The sequence below is a fragment of the Manis javanica genome, chromosome 15 (assembly GCF_040802235.1).
Source record: "Manis javanica isolate MJ-LG chromosome 15, MJ_LKY, whole genome shotgun sequence".
NCBI lineage: Eukaryota > Metazoa > Chordata > Mammalia > Pholidota > Manidae > Manis > Manis javanica.
The window spans coordinates 50,520,088-50,538,451 of NC_133170.1; the positions used below are offsets into that span (position 1 = coordinate 50,520,088).

Sequence of the window (18,364 nt, forward strand, 5' to 3'; positions counted from 1 at the left end):
GCCAAAGAAAGAAAAAAGGGTCACATAACATGAAATGTAAAGAAGGGGCTATGAAATAGTTATGTAGCATGTGGTCCAGTGCAAAACTGAGTGGCCTTTACATCCATGAATTGTGTTTCTTCCAATTATCTTCTAGGAAAACATCTACCTCCCCTGAAGAAATGGTAGCCTTAACAAAAGGAAAGAAAGAAAATACTGCTTTTCCTTTTTCTTGGACCATCAGGTAGTGTTCGATTGCAGTATTTATTTAATCCCTAATAAGTATCTATATAGTTTCTGATCCCTTTATATATTTATTCAGTACTGCCATATGTATATATTCATTTTTATTATGAAAACAAATCATTCTTTTTTTGAAATAGGTAATTATTAATTTAAAAAATAACAAAACAATTGGTACATATATCTGATTCCAGTATACAGTAGGAAGGTGGATAGCTGGAAAGATGAAAGGAAGAAAAAAGGAGAAAGATGGAAAAGAAGTTTGGTTTTGTTAAGTAAGGAGAATATAAATTATATGAGTTGCATTAAATTTCATTGTTTTCTTGAATAGCTACCCATAAGTAGACTGAAGACTGGCTACCATCAGAAAACACGTAAATAGGTACAGCTACCTCGGGTTAGATCTGGTTACTTTGGTATTCTCAGTATTCATGGAAAGTGCCTTCCACTGTGCAGTTTTGGCCATTTCATCTGATATGTTAACCACTGAGGGATCAACACTGAAGAACAAATATACTTTTTGGTTAGTATTCAGTACTTGCAAAAGGATTAACACTGTCATTCTCATTACCTATGTAATATTTTCTTCCATAAACATCAAATTGAGAGAACTCTTTGCCATGCACTTAAACCAAGGTCTACCAAAACAACAGAAATTTGGGATTTTGTTATAAAAGTCTCATGGAGAATTATATCCTTCTTTATAAGTGAAACTAGGAGTGACATTAATTAAATTGGCAATGATGCCCAAAGACGATCAGATTGGCTGAAATAACATATCAATGTGTTTGTAAATATAAAAAAATAACACAGCCTCAACACAGTTAGAAAACTGATAACTGGCACAAATTTCAACCTCATCAAATAAATATCCAAAGTCTGTAAGGAAAAATTAAGATTATAATTTATTTTACAGTTTGTTTTTTATAGTTTTAAAGAATCATTAAAAGGAATGCTGGAAAAAGTGACACTTTAAAAGTGAAAACAGAGCTCTGGAAAATATTTCATGAGATACATAAAAACAGGTATACACTCTACTTGAATTTGTCCAGGTCCATATGTAATCATACTGAGAAAATAATAATGCAAGACCTACAGAAATTATGTAGCTAATAATGTTGGCAAATTGTTAAGAGTCACTAATAATGATCATAGCAGTTCCTAAACTCTTTTTGGAAGAATAACCAACAAAGTTAATATATTAATTTATTTAGCAAATATTTATAGAATCTAGTGAAGCAGAGCACTGTAGTTAAATATATTAAGATGTCTATACTTGGATTTTAATTTAAAAATTTGAGGGAAGATCATGAAAAATGACACAAAATAATACCAATGGTGAAAACTAATAGTGAACAAATATAGAGGAACATTACTTAATAAATTTATTTATCAAAACTAACACATACAAGTTTAAATATGACCTCTGAGAAAATTATAAAGATGTGTTAAATTGAAAAAAGGTTGTAGCCAGTTACTTAAATATCAGTGAACATTTTCAATAACTGGTCAGGGAAGGAAACTATATATATATGTTCTAAAACAGATTTTTCTCTGTAAATAGCTACTCAGAAATGGAATGTTTAAAAATAGGAATCAGATGTGTGCATAAATAATACAGGTTTTTAATCTTTTAAACTACAAAAAAGTTTACAGATGGAGTTGAAAGAGTTGAAAGATACCTCCATCTTTAGTTCTTAAATTTAAGTATAAATCACCAAAATCAAACATGAAAAACCATATATGAAACTTAATTTTTCCATAATATGAGTCCTCACAGTCAATGGTCAAATCACACCTTTGGAAAGAGAGTGAGTTTCAGGGTCTCTAAACAGAGTTTTATACTGAAAGGTTATCAGAAAGTGGATTACAAATGTTTATTTCATAGTACACACTGACCCAGCCCGCAGGAAGGGCGGGAAAGAAGAAGCTGTACTACTGAGAGAACAGGAATATTCTGAGACGCATGCACCGATTTTTAAACTTCACTGAAACAGAAGGAGTGATAACAGACAATTATATCTTGTCCGCTTGGCAGGGGAGCCAGTTGCGGGCTGCGGTGGCTGCCCAGCTTTTCCTCTTCTCCTGACCTTTCCCCTGGGGAGGGGAAGGGCCACCAGTGGTCCTTTCAGAGTCACATGAAGCCCTCATTTAGGTGATATGCCAGGCACAGCGTTTTTAAAAATACTTATCACTACCTTAAGGCAGCATTACATGGCTTATTCATGCATTTGATATGTGAATCAGATATATTTTACATGATAAAGTTCTATCTCACCTATATTTTAGGGCTTTAACCGGAATTTGCAGACTTCCCCGTTCAAACGGAAGATGCACAGTATCATCCGCGGCTTGAAGCATTCGTTCAGCTTCCTTTAGAGCACATATGGGAGGAGATTACATTTCCCAGAGTATTCCCAGGAAGACCAGTTAATACATAACATCTTAAAGAATGAGAAACCCAAACTGACAGTATTTTATTTAAATATACCTGCCATGACTGAAAAATTCCCTATTATGAACATATATTTCTAACACAAAAGGAAAACAACCACTTAGAGTAATTTTTAAATGGTTCTGACTTTCATTTCTGTAAGTTAATTACTAACACTATTTTAAAATCAGTTTAGCTACATACATTTTATTATCAATTATTATGTGGGTATATAATGATATAAAATTTTATGAAGTCTCATAGCTCTCATTATTATACAATTTAAGTAAAACCTCATTTAGATGAGGCAGCAAGACTGACATCCAGGGCCAAACAATGCTCTCTGTTGTAGGGGTCAGCCCTATAAACCGAGGATGTTTAGCAGCATCTTAGGCCTCTATCCATTAGATGCCAGTAGCAGTCCCTCCAGTTTTGACAATTAAAAATGTCTCAAGCATTGAAATCTGTGCCCTGAGGAGAAAAGGGCAAGAATGATTAGACAGGAGACATGAAGCAAAATCATAACAATAATATTGGGGGGTAGGGGCAGGGCATATATAGGAGAGACAGAGAAAGCATTCACACTCTTCTTTCTTACCAACAGAAATCCTAATATTTGGAGGTAGCAATATGCCCAACTTTAAAAAAGCTACAAGACAACAAAATAAAACCTAAACTAAATTCCCCAGCAATTTGCAATACAGCATGGACCTGTGGGGCAAGTGGACCTTGCTGGATATTTCTGGAAAGACTCCTTAAAACAGGACAACAGAGTAAAGTCCGCTTTGTTTTCTCTCCATCCCCTCCATCCTTCCCACCGTCTCCCAGTGATAACGTGATGGCTCAGCAGCCTTGTGGCCTCTGAAGAGATTGTGAGGGAAACCGTGTGGAGCTTAGGAGCAGAGGGGCTCCAGGTCATCTGAGGAGCCATCACATTAGAGTCTTTGTCTTCAAGACTCCTTTTACACAAGAGAACAAACTCTTGCATTTAAGCCACTTTTACTTTTGTTTTTTGTTACATACAACTGAACCTTATTCTGAGGCAGGAAGTAATAAACCGGTAATTTTATCTAAGCATTTTATAAATAAATTATATTCTATTGGAAAAGTCATCAAAATTTCAGACACACTTACATATATAACTGAATAAAACAAAAATCTTAAAAATTTCGGGGCTCAATTCAAATTAGTATTCCAACTGGCATGCAAAATAATTTTTATTGAAAAGTAAACATATAACCAGTAATTTTGCCATAAATCAGCACCAAATAATCAACCCAAACCATAAGAAAATGCTGAACCCTAAGTGCATTTGTCTGCCATGCTTTAATAACCATAGTCTCATAAATACTATGTAATCAATGTAAGGTGGAAATTAGGCTGCTTTCTCTCAAAAATTAGGGGAAAAACCCAGTAATTTCAAGAACTCTATTTCAAAAAGGACCAACCATTTAAAGATATGTCTCTTTCTTCTTAACTTTGGTTTCGAAAAATATTCTGAACAGGAAAACTGGGTGAGCCACTAAAAACAACAAAAGCATCTATGCTATATATTCAGTGTCTGCTTTTCCTTCTAAGTGATACAGCACTGAGCTGATTATTTAACAAGAAAAAGAAAAATGTCAAATTCAGAATAACATACTCATGTTAATTCAGTATACAAGTCAATTCATGGTACATAATATTGTATATAAAGACTGAAGTTGTCATATTTATTTGTAAAAAGATATTTACTTAAAGTCCTTTTTGCCAGATTGTCATACCAGATTATGCAAATCTATGCCAGATTATTAAAATGATACAATTAAAATGTATACTAAAATATACTTACATATTTAAGGTTAAATTAGATAGCAGAGTATGATGTGGAATTATTTCATGTTACTATGTTTTAATACTACTACATTCTTCTGACTGTTAAGTACATATAATGATATGTACTTGTTAAGAAGTATTTTTTGCATCTGGGCTATGGAGGAGCAAGTTGGTAAAAAGCCTATGTTTGCAACAAGTTACCAATCCCTCTCTGCCTCAATTTCCTTATTTTTAAACTGGGGACTATATAAAAGTACCTACACTTACAATAATGAAGTTCTTAGGAGGATTCATTCCCATAAAGTGCTTGTAATAGTGCCTGCTACTTGGTACAAAATATTCAACAACGAGTGGATGGTGTAGATTCAAAATTCTTGTCTTTTTACCTCTTTCTCCTTTTTCTTTTTGTCATCTTCTTTCTTTTTCTTACTTTCTGGCATGAGATCATCAAGCCAACTAAGTTCTCTCTTTGTGAAACACAGATCCATGAGTTTGCGTACAAAGACTAATGCAAGAACCTTAAAAAAGTGGAGGAGAGAATATTAAGTAACATCTAAAAATATATAAATTGTACAATTTGAAGAGAGAAAAAGTATTAAAAATATAAGTAATGAAAAAGTACTTCATATATTTTATTTTTAAATTATTTCATATTTTATTTCAAAGGAATTGAGTCACCTAATTTATCTTTTTGAATTTTCTACTCAGAGAAAACATATAAAGGATATGGCATTTTTAACCTTTCCTATATAAATACCTTGCACTCTGCATAAAACTATAAAGCAGATTAAGCACTGTATCTTTACAGTAATATAAGATTAATTTTTATAACTTTGTACTATCTACATTATGTAAATAGATATACTAACAATTACTTAATCCACTAGCAACCCCATTTTTCAACATTAGATTTCAACTTACAATCATGTTTGTGATAAGGACATACTACTTTAACTTGCTTTTCTTTAACTACTACCAAGGTTGAAGATATTTTCAAGTGTTCACTGGCCACTGGCTTTCCTCTTCTGTTCTCACTATCTCTTATCCTTTGCCTATTTTTTCAACTGCTTTTTATGACTCTGTTCACAAATTTTGAGTAGTTGGGATAGAAACACTTTATCTGCTTTATATGTTGAAATATTTTCTCCCAGTTCACAATATGATTTTACTATACACATATAAAACATTTAATTATCATGTGGTCAAATATATCTTTCCTTTATAGTTGTGTTTCCCTATTTTTTTTGAAAAGTTATCTTCAATCACAAATTTATATAAATATTCTTCAAAATTTTTTATTACAATTTAGTTTAATTCTGAATTCATTTATGGTTTCTTTCTGAATATGGTATCAGGTAGGGGAGCAACCTTATTTAGTTCCCAGTATATAGTTAAATCTTCTAACACTGTATACTAAATTTTCCCACATAAATGAAACATCACCTTTAATGAAATAATCCACTTAATTCACATACATATATGAATATAGTATGAATTATTATGGATTACATTATAATTAATATACATAGTACTGTATAATGAATATTAATACATTCACATATACATATGTGAATAGTATGGTATTCCAGTAAATTCTCATATAATTTGGTGAATTTCTGGACTCAGTCTATTTTTCTGATCTCTTTGTCTCTTCCTATGCCAATTTCATATCGAGTTAGCTACACTGACTTGACAGCCATTTCTAAATAGTTATCAGAACAATATGGTATCAGCATCAGAACAGTCAAGTCCTTCATCCCCGAACTCAGCCAGGAATTCTTAATTATAATTATCTGTTTTGTTATCTCTGGTATTATTGTATCTTTAGTTTTTCATAAATGTATGACTTACATATAGTAAATAGAAAGTATCATGTGTATAGTTTGATGCTTCTGACAAATGTATATATTCAAGTAACCCACACTAAACAAGATACAGAATATTTCTACCAGCCATGCTGCCATGACTAGCATTTATTTTTCTCAGTAAGTTTTAAAATAATCCAGTTCACACTGACAACAACTCTCTACCCACCCCTCCACCACACACACATGCAAATAAGTCTCTAGTAAAATTCATACTTGGAAGTGGCATTTTTATATTAAGTATACATGACAAAGGATATGGTATATCTTTCCATTTTTCAGGTCTTAATTTTATGTCCTTCAATATTGTTATGGGTTAAATTGTGTCCCCGATGAAAGAGATATTTAAGTCCTAAACCCCAGGACCTCAGAATATGACCTTATTTACTGGAGTAGCATATACTCCTCATAAGTATGTTTGGTGTCCTCATAAAACAGTCATGTGAAGACACAGTGGCACACAGGAAGACCATATGATGAAGGCTAATAGAGTTATGTAGCTGGAAGTCAAGAAATGCTGAAGATCATCAACAAACCCCCAGAAGATAGGAAGAGGCAAAGAAGGATTCTCCTGCAGGTTTCAGAAAGAGCACAGCCCTCACCACATCTTGATTTCTGACTTCTAGCCTCCAGAGCTATGAGATAATAAATTGGCTGCTTTAAGTCAATGAGTTTGTAGTGCTTTGTATGGCAGCCCTAAGAAACTGATACAAATACTATTACAAAGATTTTTTTTTCTTTAAATGGTTCTTTCCTTTTAAATTTGTTAGGTACTTTATAGAGTTTGGTCACTATTATGAATATGATATTTTTCCCTGTCCAGATTTAGTATTATGACTAAGATAGAACCTACATACTAATTCTCATGTTTCTTACATCCAGCCCTCTAACAGAATCCTTACTTACTCTACTGGGCTTTCAGTCTTTTTTTTTTGAGTCATTTAGGTTAATAGGTACACAATCATATAGTCAACAAATGCTATCTCCTCTTTACACCAATTACTATATTATTCTTACATCACAGAACCTTCAATTCATATCAAATAACAGTAGTAAGATTGAGCTCCCCTATACTAAACTCATTTATAAATTTTTATTCACAATGACTGAATTTTATAAAGTCTTCTTATCTTTAGTTATGCTGATAATTCTTGATGCTTAAGTATCACTATTAATTATGACTTATTACCTACAGAAACACTATACATTTTTTGTCAATATCTTAAGATTTTTACACTTACAGTAACTGAGAAGTCACCAGAGTTCTTTTGTACAACATTATTAGACTTTAGTATTAAGCTCTTGCTCATGCTTCATGAGAAAAAAAATCCAGGAGTTACCAACCTTTCCCTTGGGTCTAGAATAATTCAAGAATTATTAGAATTAACTCTCTTAGAATTAACTGTTAATTCATCTGGGGCAGGTACTCCAAGGACATATCTTTAACTATTTTTCCAGTCTCTTCTATACAACTGAGTTATAGGTATCCATAGGTTTTATACTTCTCTTTGGGTCAGTTCTGGAAATATATGTATATAGTATGATAATAATCCATTTCCTCTAGAGTAAAACACAGGCCCTGGGGTTAAATCTGCTCCATCACTTATTTTGTATGGTCTATGAGCTAAGAATAGTTTTCACAGATGAACGTTTGGAATTGATTTGATGATAGAGAACATTAACTTTAAATGACCATTAAGTGAAATATTATCCCAATTGAAAAATAATTGTGTTATCAATAATCTTTCATTAAAAAAAAAACTATGTAATTGCTTTTTGAAATTCATCAATAAGAAATTTTAGAAATTTCTCTCTTGTTGTGTGTTTATATTTCTGTGGCCTACAAAGCCAAAAATACTTACTATCTGACCATTTATAGAAAACAGTGTGTCAACCTCTGCTTTAGATATTCAAATTTATTGCTATAGATTCATGTAACCTTTTCTTACAACCCCATGAATCCCTTCCATAGCTGTGGTTATAGAATCTTCTCTCTTATTCATGTATATTTTGCTCTGTCATCTTCTTTTACTCAGGCTTGGGAGGGGAGTCCACACATTACAGATCTTTACAAATGAAAAATTTGGTTACATTTATTTTGTCTTCTTGAATAATAAAGGAAATGAAGTGTGTACATTTTCTCAAGATTATAATTTTAGCTGTATCCCATAGACTTTGTTAAAAGGTTCTCCATTTCAATACTTCTACAATGGGTTTTTTAACCTAGTTTTCTACCCAGGGATTATTTCAGCATTTAATTAAATACTTAAGATATGCTTAGTAACCTTTTACGATTCGTTTGTAATTTAATTTATTTGTGATCAGAGAATATTACCTGTATCATTTTTACAGCTTTTAAAATTTTTTAAGATTTTACTTTGAGGCCATATACATTACCAATTTTTGCAGGATACTTCTAAAATACCCTCTACTTGGAAAATGCAATATTCTGTGATAATTAAATGAATTATATTGACTGTCTTATTAATATCATCTATAATCTTTATTACTTTTTAACTTCTAGGTCAGATAATTTCTGAAAAAGATTTATTGAAATAACCTACTAAAGAATCATATAGTTCTAGTTGCTTTGCTTTTTATATTTGGCTATCACATTTTTTCTATAAACAACCTAACTCTGAAGTTGTTTAAAAGTGCAAAACAGTGTTCTACAGCCTAAGGACTAAAAAAACAAAACAGACATTTAGAAAATGAAAAACAAATTCAATTTTAGAAATGAGTGGTTTAATAGCTAGCAAGGGCTAATTCACATTTCAAAACACCTAAGGTGCTTAAAATGGGTTACTGTTTTTCTCAAAGTCAATGATAAATATTAATAAAATAATTACTTTAAAAACACACAAAAGTGTTATTAGTGATGAAGTCTGAAAAAAAAAACTTACCATCATGGGAAAAACCACTGCAGCAGCAGAAGCTTTTATCACCCACAAAAGAACCAGACAAGTGAGCTGGACGACAGTGAATATGTGGACCTTCCAGAGAGGTACGTACCGGAGGTATATCAGATCGGGCTGATGCTTAGCAGGCATTCCAAATAGTTTTATACGGTCAAAAAACTACCATCAAATGGAGAACAACAAAAGAAAAAGTTTTTAACAAAAATATCATTTCTGCTACTAAGGAAAAGGGATTATATTCAACTTCAGGGCTTGGGGATTTAAACTGAACTTCCTTGATATGTTCTGATAGTACAGGAGAATGTTTCAGTATAGATAATCTGGGTTCAAAGATGAAAAAAAAATCAAGGCAATCGTTTGAACTAATGAAATTAATCAGAAAACTCATGTCAAGATGTAATTTGGATGGGTTAAAATAGATAAATTTTCCTGCTGTAATCAAATGTATGAGCTATTTAATCTTTGAACTTGTTTTCTAATATGTACATAAAATAAGAGTACAATCTTCTAAGGTTCTTTCCAAGTCTAACAATACCAAGTCTGTGAAAATAACCTGAGGTAAATAATTACCAATAACCTGAGGTAAATAATTACCAATATTTCACTCACTGAAAAAGAAACCATTAACAAATTCCTTGGCCTTTTTGAGCTTTGATTTCCTCATTTATAAACTGGAAATGAGATCAGCCCTACCTACTTTGTTAAAACATATATATATATATCTCAAGTGAGTTAATGACATCCAGGACTGTGCTGAAAAATAAAGATGCTGCCTCTGAGAAGCATTGCCAGCCAATAGCTGGCAACTTCGGACAACATGCTTTCCACGATAGGAGGTGGTCATATGGTGCTGTGTTCTGAGCTAAATGTTTTACATGAAGGGATTCAGACAAATCTTCACAAATCTTATCAGGTTATTTTCCAGGAAGCACTATAAATATGACAAAACAGAATACAGTGAAATCACTGGGTTCTAGTCTTGGCTCCACTGCTTATTTAAGAGTCTTCTAAAGTCCCTCCATTTCTGTTTCCTTACTTAAAAGATCAATATTTCTTCCTTTCCTGCTTCCCAGTGCTGTCCTGAGGAGCACAGAAATCAATCATGTACTAGGCCTTATCAACTATACTGCACCATACAATGGCAGGTAATTACCATTTTCATAGATAACTAATAATGACCTTTACTTTTTAAGCACTGAAATTGCTGTTCTACATGTCAGAAACAACACTTTTTTCCCACTCCAATTCTTTTGCTCCTCATTCTTACTACACAAGTCATTACCAATAGCTACAGGGCTTTTCACTGGCTTCAGTTAAAAACAGATAACAAAAATCAGTTCATGACCTCATTCTGAGGGAAGAGGGTGTTGCAGGATGCAATATCACTTGGAAAATGTAGATTTGAAGTCATTAGTTAACCTGCTCCCAAAATACCAGATTTGAGAATTAATCACTACCATCATAAAAACAAACTTTGTAAATTTAAAATATTTTAGGTTTGACTACAAAATTATTAAATATTTAAATTAAGACTTGCCTGGATTCCTTTTAATGAGGAAGCTCCCATATAAAGGAAAACACCATATAAAACAGGCATTGGAATAAACTGTAAGTAAAAATGGCAATTAGAATCCAGCCTACTAAAACACTTTCACAGTAATAAGTTCATAAAAACACAGTCAGTGATTACCAATGGAGACAGAATTAAATAATCTTTCAGTGATGAGACCTAACTTTTTAAGAAAAATGCTAGTACTCAATAACCTTCTTGAAAAACAATTTATCTTCCACATGTTCCTTCCTAAAAAGGGAGTATGCCCAGTGGTTAAATGCATGAACTCAAGATGACCTGGTTTAAAACCCCAGTTAATGTCTTTAATCTTAAACTATCTGTGCCATAGTTTTTAAATCAGAATGTCATGAAAGGATTCAAATACATAAAATACTCACAAAAACACATGGTACATAACAGTGACGCAAAAAGAGTTAGTCATTATTACCATTACAACCCCTACAGTGACTATTATATCATACCATTTACTAAATAGAGTCAAGGGAACTCCATCCCCCAAAGAAAGCCCTTATTACTGGGGCAACTGGAAGGACCTCAAACTGCCTTCCTTCACCATACCTCATCCTACAGGAAGGCCCCATCCCCTTACTCAAAAACTTTCATCCAAGTGACTTTTAAGGAAAAATCCCCTAATGATAAAAGGAAAGCCACATTTGCTCTTTACTAAAAAAAAAAAAAAACCTAGTGGGTCCTTCCTAAGAATCCTGAGAAAAAGAAATACTTCAGGAATAGAAGAAAACATGTTAAAAATCTAATCAATATCCTCAGAGAAATTCAAGAAAATCTTTTCTCCAAAAAGCAACTTCAGAATGCTGGGAAAAAATCAATAATCAGAATGAGAAAAGCTTCCAAAAATTAAAAATATAATCCTCAAAATAATCTGTCTATGAAAAATATTCAACTATCAATCAAAGTGAGAGTAATTTTGAAAAATTTCTTAATTTAAGAAATTCTTAAACCACCCATGGTACCATATATGAAAAAGGAATTACTCGAGGAATCCCTCTAGCAATACAAAAAAGAAATGTAAGAGGTGGAGCCAAGATGTCGGCATGAATAGAGCAGTGGAAATCTCCTCCCAAAACCACATATATTTATGAAAATGTAACAAAGACAACTCTTCCTAGAATAGAGACCAGAGGACACAGGACAACATCCAGACCACATCCACACCTGTGAGAACCCAGTGCCTCACGAAGGGGTTAAGATACAAGCCCCAGCCCCGTGGGACCCAAGCGCCCCTCCCCCCAGCTCCCAGCAGGAGGAGAGGAGTCAGAGCGGGAGGAAGAAGGAGCCCAGGACTGCTAAACACCCAGCCCCAGCCATTCGGACCAGAGCACAGACACAGTGCATGGGTGGGGTCCTGGATACTAGGGAAACAGGACAGCAAGACCTGTGAGCGGGTCGCTGAGGCAGGTGCCCGAGGACAAAGAAAAGCGAGCGGCTTTTTTTTAATTAATTAATTATTATTGCTTTTTTTTTTTTTTTTAAGCGAGTGCTTTTTGGAAGTCGTAAAGGGACAGGGACCCAAAAGTGGACAGAAGCATCCTGGAACACTTAGTCCAGCAGCAGGGAATCTGGGAAAATCTGGGCAATCTAACGCCCTGGGCAGCAGGGAGCATGGAGGCCCCTCACGGAGATAAATAGCCTCCCAGTCACTCCCCCCCTTCCAACGCGGCTCCACCATATCAGAGCGAGAGCCTGAGGCAAGCCACACCCAGAGCAAGAGCGGAGATAAACTCCATAGCAGCAAGGCAGGAATCAGAAGCCCTGTCTGCACGCAGCTGCCCAACACAAGCCACTAGAGGTCGCTGTTCTCCCAGGAGAGGAAGGCCACAAATCAACAAGAAGTTCTTTCAGCCGTCACTCATGCCATCTCTGCAAACTATCTCTATCACCATGAAAAGGCAAAACTACAGGCAGACAAAGATCACAGAGACAACACCTGAGAAGGAGGCAGACCTAACCAGTCTTTGAATTCTGAAAAAGAATTCAAAACAAAAATCATGAACATGCTGACGGAGATGCAGAGAAAAATGAAAGAGCAATGGGATGAGATACAGAGAAAAATGCAAGAGCAATGGGATGAAGTCCGGAGGGAGATCACAGATGTCAGGAAGGAGATCACAGAAGTGAAACAAACCCTGGAAGGATTTATAAACAGAATGGATAAGATGCAAGAGGCCATTGATGGAATAGAAACCAGAGAACAGGAACGCATAGAAGCTGACATAGAGAGAGATAAAAGGATCTCCAGGAATGAAACAATATTAAGAGAACTGTGTGACCAATCCAAAAGGAACAATATTCGTATTATAGGGATACCAGAAGAAGAAGAAAGAGGAAAAGGGATAGAAAGTCTCTTTGAAGAAATAATTGCTGAAAACTTCCCGAAGCTGGGGGAGGAAATAATCGAACAGACCACAGAAATACACAGAACCCCCAACAGAAAGGACACAAGGAGGACAACACCAAGACACATAATAATTAAAATGGCAAAGATCAAGGACAAGGAAAGAGTTTTAAAGGCAGCTAGAGAGAAAAAGGTCACCTATAAAGGAAAACTCATCAGGCTACCATCAGACTTCTTGACAGAAACCTTACAGGCCAGAAGAGAATGGCATGATATATTTAATGCAAAGAAACAGAAGGACCTTGAACCAAGGATATTGTATCCAGCACGACTATCATTTAAATATGATGGTGGGATTAAACAATTCCCAGAGAATCAAAAGGTGAGGGAATTTGCCTCCCACAAACCACGTCTACAGGGTGTTTTAGAGGGACTGTTCCAGACAGGAGCACTCCTAAAACTAAACAGATGTCACCAGAGAAAATAAAATCACAGCAGAGAAAGCAGACCAACCAAATACTAACTAAAGGCAAAAAAATAAAATCAACTACCCACTACAAGCAGTTAAAGGAAACACGAAAGAGCACAGAATAAAACAACCAACATATAAAGAATGGAGGAGGAGAAATAAGAGGGGAGAGAAGAAAAGAATCCCCAGTGTATATAACAGCTCAATAAGCAAGCTAAAGTAGGCAGTAAGATACTAAAGAGGCTAACCTAGAACCTTAGGTATCCACAAATCTAAAGCCTGCAATGGTAATAAGCACATATCTTTCAAAAGTCACCCTAAATGTAAATGGACTGAATTCACCAATCAAAACACACAGAGTAATAGAATGGATAAAAAAGCAAGACCCATCTATACGCTGCTTACAGGAAACTCACCTCAAACCCAAAGACATGCACAGACTAAAGTCAAGGCATGGAAAAACATATTTCAGGCAAACAACAGAGAGAAGAAAGCAGGGTTTGCAGTACTAATATCAGACAAAATAGACTTCAAAACAAAGAAAGTAACAAGAGATAAAAAAGGACATTACATAATGATAAAGGGCTCAGTCCAACGAGAGGATATAACCATTCTAAATATATATGCACCCAACACAGGAGCACCAGCATTTGTGAAACAAATACTAACAGAACTAAAGGGGAATATAGACTACAATGCATTCATTTTAGGAGACGTCAATACACCACTCAACCCAAAGGATAGATCCACTGGGCAGAAAATAAGTAAGGACACAGAGGCACTGAACAACACACTAGAACAGATGGACCTAATAGACATCTATAGAACTCTACATCCAAAAGCAACAGGATATACATTCTTCTCAAGTGCACATGGAACATTCTCCAGAATAGACCACATACTAGCTCACAGAAAGAGCCTCAGAAAATTCCAAAATATTGAAATTCTACCAAACAACTTTTCAGACCACAAAGGTATAAAAGTAGAAATAAATTCTACAAAGAAAACAAAAAGGCTCACAAACACATGGAGGCTTAACAACATGCTCCTAAATAATCAATGGATCAATGACCAAATTAAAATGGAGATCCAGCAATATATGGTAACAAATGACAATAACAACACAAAGCCCCACATTCTGTGGGACGCAGCAAAAGCAGTCTTAAGAGGAAAGTATATAGCGATCCAGGCACACTTGAAGAAGAACAATCCCAAATGAATAGTCTAACATGACAATTATCGAAATTGAAAAAAGAAGAACAAATGAGGCCTAAAGACAGCAGAAGGAGGGACATAATAAAGATCAGAGAAGAAATAAACAAAATTGAGAAGAATAAAACAAAGCAAAAATCAATGAATCCAAGAGCTGGTTCTTCGAGAAAATAAACAAAATAGATAAATCTCTAGCCAAACTTATTAAGAGAAAAAGAGAATCAACACAAATCACCAGAATCAGAAATGAGAAAGGAAAAATCATGACAGACTCCACAGAAATACAAAGAATTATTAAAGACTACTATGAAAACCTATATGCCAACAAGCTAGAAAACCTAGAAGAAATGGACAACTTCTTAGAAAAAATAACCTTCCAAGACAGACCACGGAAGAAACACAAAAGTTAAGCAAACCAATTACGAGCAAGGAAATTGAAACGGTAATAAAAAACTACCCAAGAACAAAACTCCCGGGCCGGATGGATTTACCTCAGAATTTGATCAGACACACAGAGAAGACATAATACCCACTCTCCTTAAAGTGTTCCAAAAAATAGAAGAGGAGGGAATACTCCCAAACTCATTCTATAAAGCCAACATCACCCAATATCAAAACCAGGCAAAGACCCCACCAAAAAAGAAAATTACAGACCAATATTCCTGATGAACATAGATGCAAAAATACTCAATAAAATATTAGCAAAACGAACTCAAAAATATATCAAAAGGATCATACAACATGACCAAGTGGGATTCATCCCAGGGATGCAAGGATGGTACAACATTCGAAAATCCATCAACATCACCCACCACATCAACAAAAAGAAAGACAAAAACCACATGATCATCTCCACAGATGCTGAAAAAGCATTTGACAAAATTCAACATCCATTCATGATAAAAACTCTCAGCAAAATGGGTATAGAGGGCAATTACCTCAACATAATAAAGGCTATATATGATAAACCCACAGCCAACATCATAGTGAACAGCGAGAAGCTGAAAGCTTTTCCTCTGAGATCGGGAAGAAGACAGGGATGCCCACTCTCCCCAGTGTTATTTAACATAGTACTGGAGGTCCTAGCCACAGCAATCAGGCAAAACAAAGAAATACAAGGAATCCAGATTGGTAAAGAAGAAGTTAACTGTCAGTATTTGCAGATGACATGATATTGTACATAAAAAACCCTAAAGACTCCACCCCAAAACTACTAGAACTGATATCGGAATACAGCAAAGTTGCAGGATACAAAATTAACACATAGAAATCTGTGGCTTTCCTAAACACTAAAAATGAGCCAATAGAAAGAGAAATCAGGAAAACAATTCCATTCACAATTGCATCAAAAAGAATAAAATACCTAGGAATAAACTTAACCAAAGAAGTGAAAGACCTATACCCTGAAAACTATAAGACACTCTTAAGAGAAATTAAAGAGGACACTAACAAGTGGAAACTCATCCCGTTTCCTTTGCTAGGAAGAATTAATATCATCAAAATGGCCATCCTGCCCAAAACAATATACAGATTTGATTCAATCCCTATCAAATTACCAGCAACATTCTTCAACAAACTAGAACAAATAGTTCAAAAATTGATATGGAAACACCAAAGACCCCGAATAGCCAAAGCAATCCTGAAAAAGAAGAATAAAGTAGGGGGGATCTCACTCCCCAACTTCAAGCTCTACTATAAAGCCATAGTAATCAAGACAATTTGGTACTGGCACAAGAACAGAGCCACAGACCAGTGGAAGAGATTAGAGACTCCAGACATTAACCCAAACATATATGGTCAATTAATATTTGATAAAGGAGCCATGGACATACAATGGCAAAATGACAGTCTCTTCAACAGATGGTGCTGGCAAAACTGGACAGCTTCATGTAGGAGAATGAAACTGGACCATTGTCTAACCCCATATACAAAAGTAAACTCAAAATGGATCAAAGACCTGAATGTAACTCATGAAACCATTAAACTCTTGGAAAAAAACATAGGCAAAAATCTCTTGGACATAAACATGAGTGACCTCTTCTTGAACATATCTCCCCGGGCAAGGAAAACAATAGATAAAATGAACAAGTGGGACTATATTAAGCCAAAAAGCTTCTGTACAGCAAAAGACACCATCAATAGAACAAAAAGGTACCCTACAGTATGGGAGAATATATTTGTAAATGACAGATCCGATAAAGGCTTGATGTTCAAAATATATAAAGAGCTCACTCACCTCAACAAACAAAAAACAAATAGTCCAATTAAAAAATGGGCAGAGGATTGAACAGACAGTTCTCCAAAAAAGAAATACAGATGGCCAACAGACACATGAAAAGATGCTCAACATCGCTAATTATCAGAGAAATGCAAACTAAAACCACAATGAGGTATCACCTCACACCAGTAAGGATGGCTACCATCCAAAAGACAAACAACAACAAATGATGGCGAGGCTGTGGAGAAAGGGGAACCCTCCTACACTGCTGGTGGGAATGTAAATTAGTTCAACCATTGTGGAAAGCAGTAATGGAGGTTCCTCAAAATGCTCAAAATAGACTTACCATTTGACCCAGGAATTCTACTCCTAGGAATTTACCCTAAGAACGCAGCAATCAAGTTTGAAAAAGACAGATGCACCCCTATGTTTATTGCAGCACTATTTACAATAGCCAAGAATTGGAAGCAATGTAAGTGTCCATCAGTAGATGAATGGATAAAGAAGATGTGGTACATATACACAATGGAATATTATTCAGCCATAAGAAGAAAACAAATCCTACCATTTGCACCAACATGGATGGAGCTAAAGGGTATTATGCTCAGTGAAATAAGCCAGGCAGAGAAAGACAAGTACCAAATGATTTCACTCATCTGTGGAGTATAAGAACAAAGGAAAAACTGAAGGAACAAAAGAGCAGCAGAATCACAGAACCCAAGAATGGACTAACAGGTACCAAAGGGAAAGGGACTGGGGAGGATGGGTGGGTAGGGAGGGATAAAGGGGGGGAAGATGAAGGTGGGTATTAAGATTAGCATGCATGAGGGGGTGGGAGAAAGGAGAGGGCTGTACAACACAGAGAAGACAAGTAGTGATTCTACAACATTTTGCTATGCTGACGGACAGTGACTGTAAAGGGGTTTATAGCAGGGACCTGGTATAGTGGAGAGCCTAGTAAACATAATATTCTTCATGTAAGTGTAGATTAAAGATAACAAAAAAGAAAAGAAAAGAAAAGGGGGGTTACTCCCTGATAGGATAAAACTAACTGTAAATCAACGATTAATGCATGCTTTAAATATTCTTAATTTTGATTAGTTGAAGGGTATGAGATGATCGGCTATGGAGGTACAGTTTTCTGATAATATTCCTTTCTCTTAAAAAAAAAAGCAGTTCCTGTGTGGTGCCCTCCAATGAGTTCTACACAATGGTATAAAGGGCATATCAAAGTATGGGCAAAGTGTCTGTTTGTGTTTATACAGAGGATCAAAGCTTAATTTGG

General features: G+C 35.0%; 1 protein-coding gene across 7 annotated transcripts in view; it reads right to left on the minus strand.

Moving 5' to 3' along the window:
• SLC4A7 (solute carrier family 4 member 7) overlaps positions 1-18,364 on the minus strand; it is a 130,064-nt gene that overhangs the window by 5,541 nt on the left and 106,159 nt on the right. For 4 of the 7 annotated variants that reach the window (XM_073223706.1, XM_037008592.2, XM_037008596.2 and 1 more), the window contains 5 exons: positions 10,792-10,860; positions 9,240-9,413; positions 4,858-4,989; positions 2,501-2,595; positions 615-722 (listed from right to left, as the gene is read on the minus strand). In XM_073223706.1, the coding sequence (XP_073079807.1) occupies positions 615-722; positions 2,501-2,595; positions 4,858-4,989; positions 9,240-9,413; positions 10,792-10,860 (578 nt within the window). The remainder of the gene's footprint in view (positions 1-614; positions 723-2,500; positions 2,596-4,857; positions 4,990-9,239; positions 9,414-10,791; positions 10,861-18,364) is intronic. The other 3 variants (XM_037008593.2, XM_037008597.2, XM_037008594.2) reach the window with 2 other exon arrangements.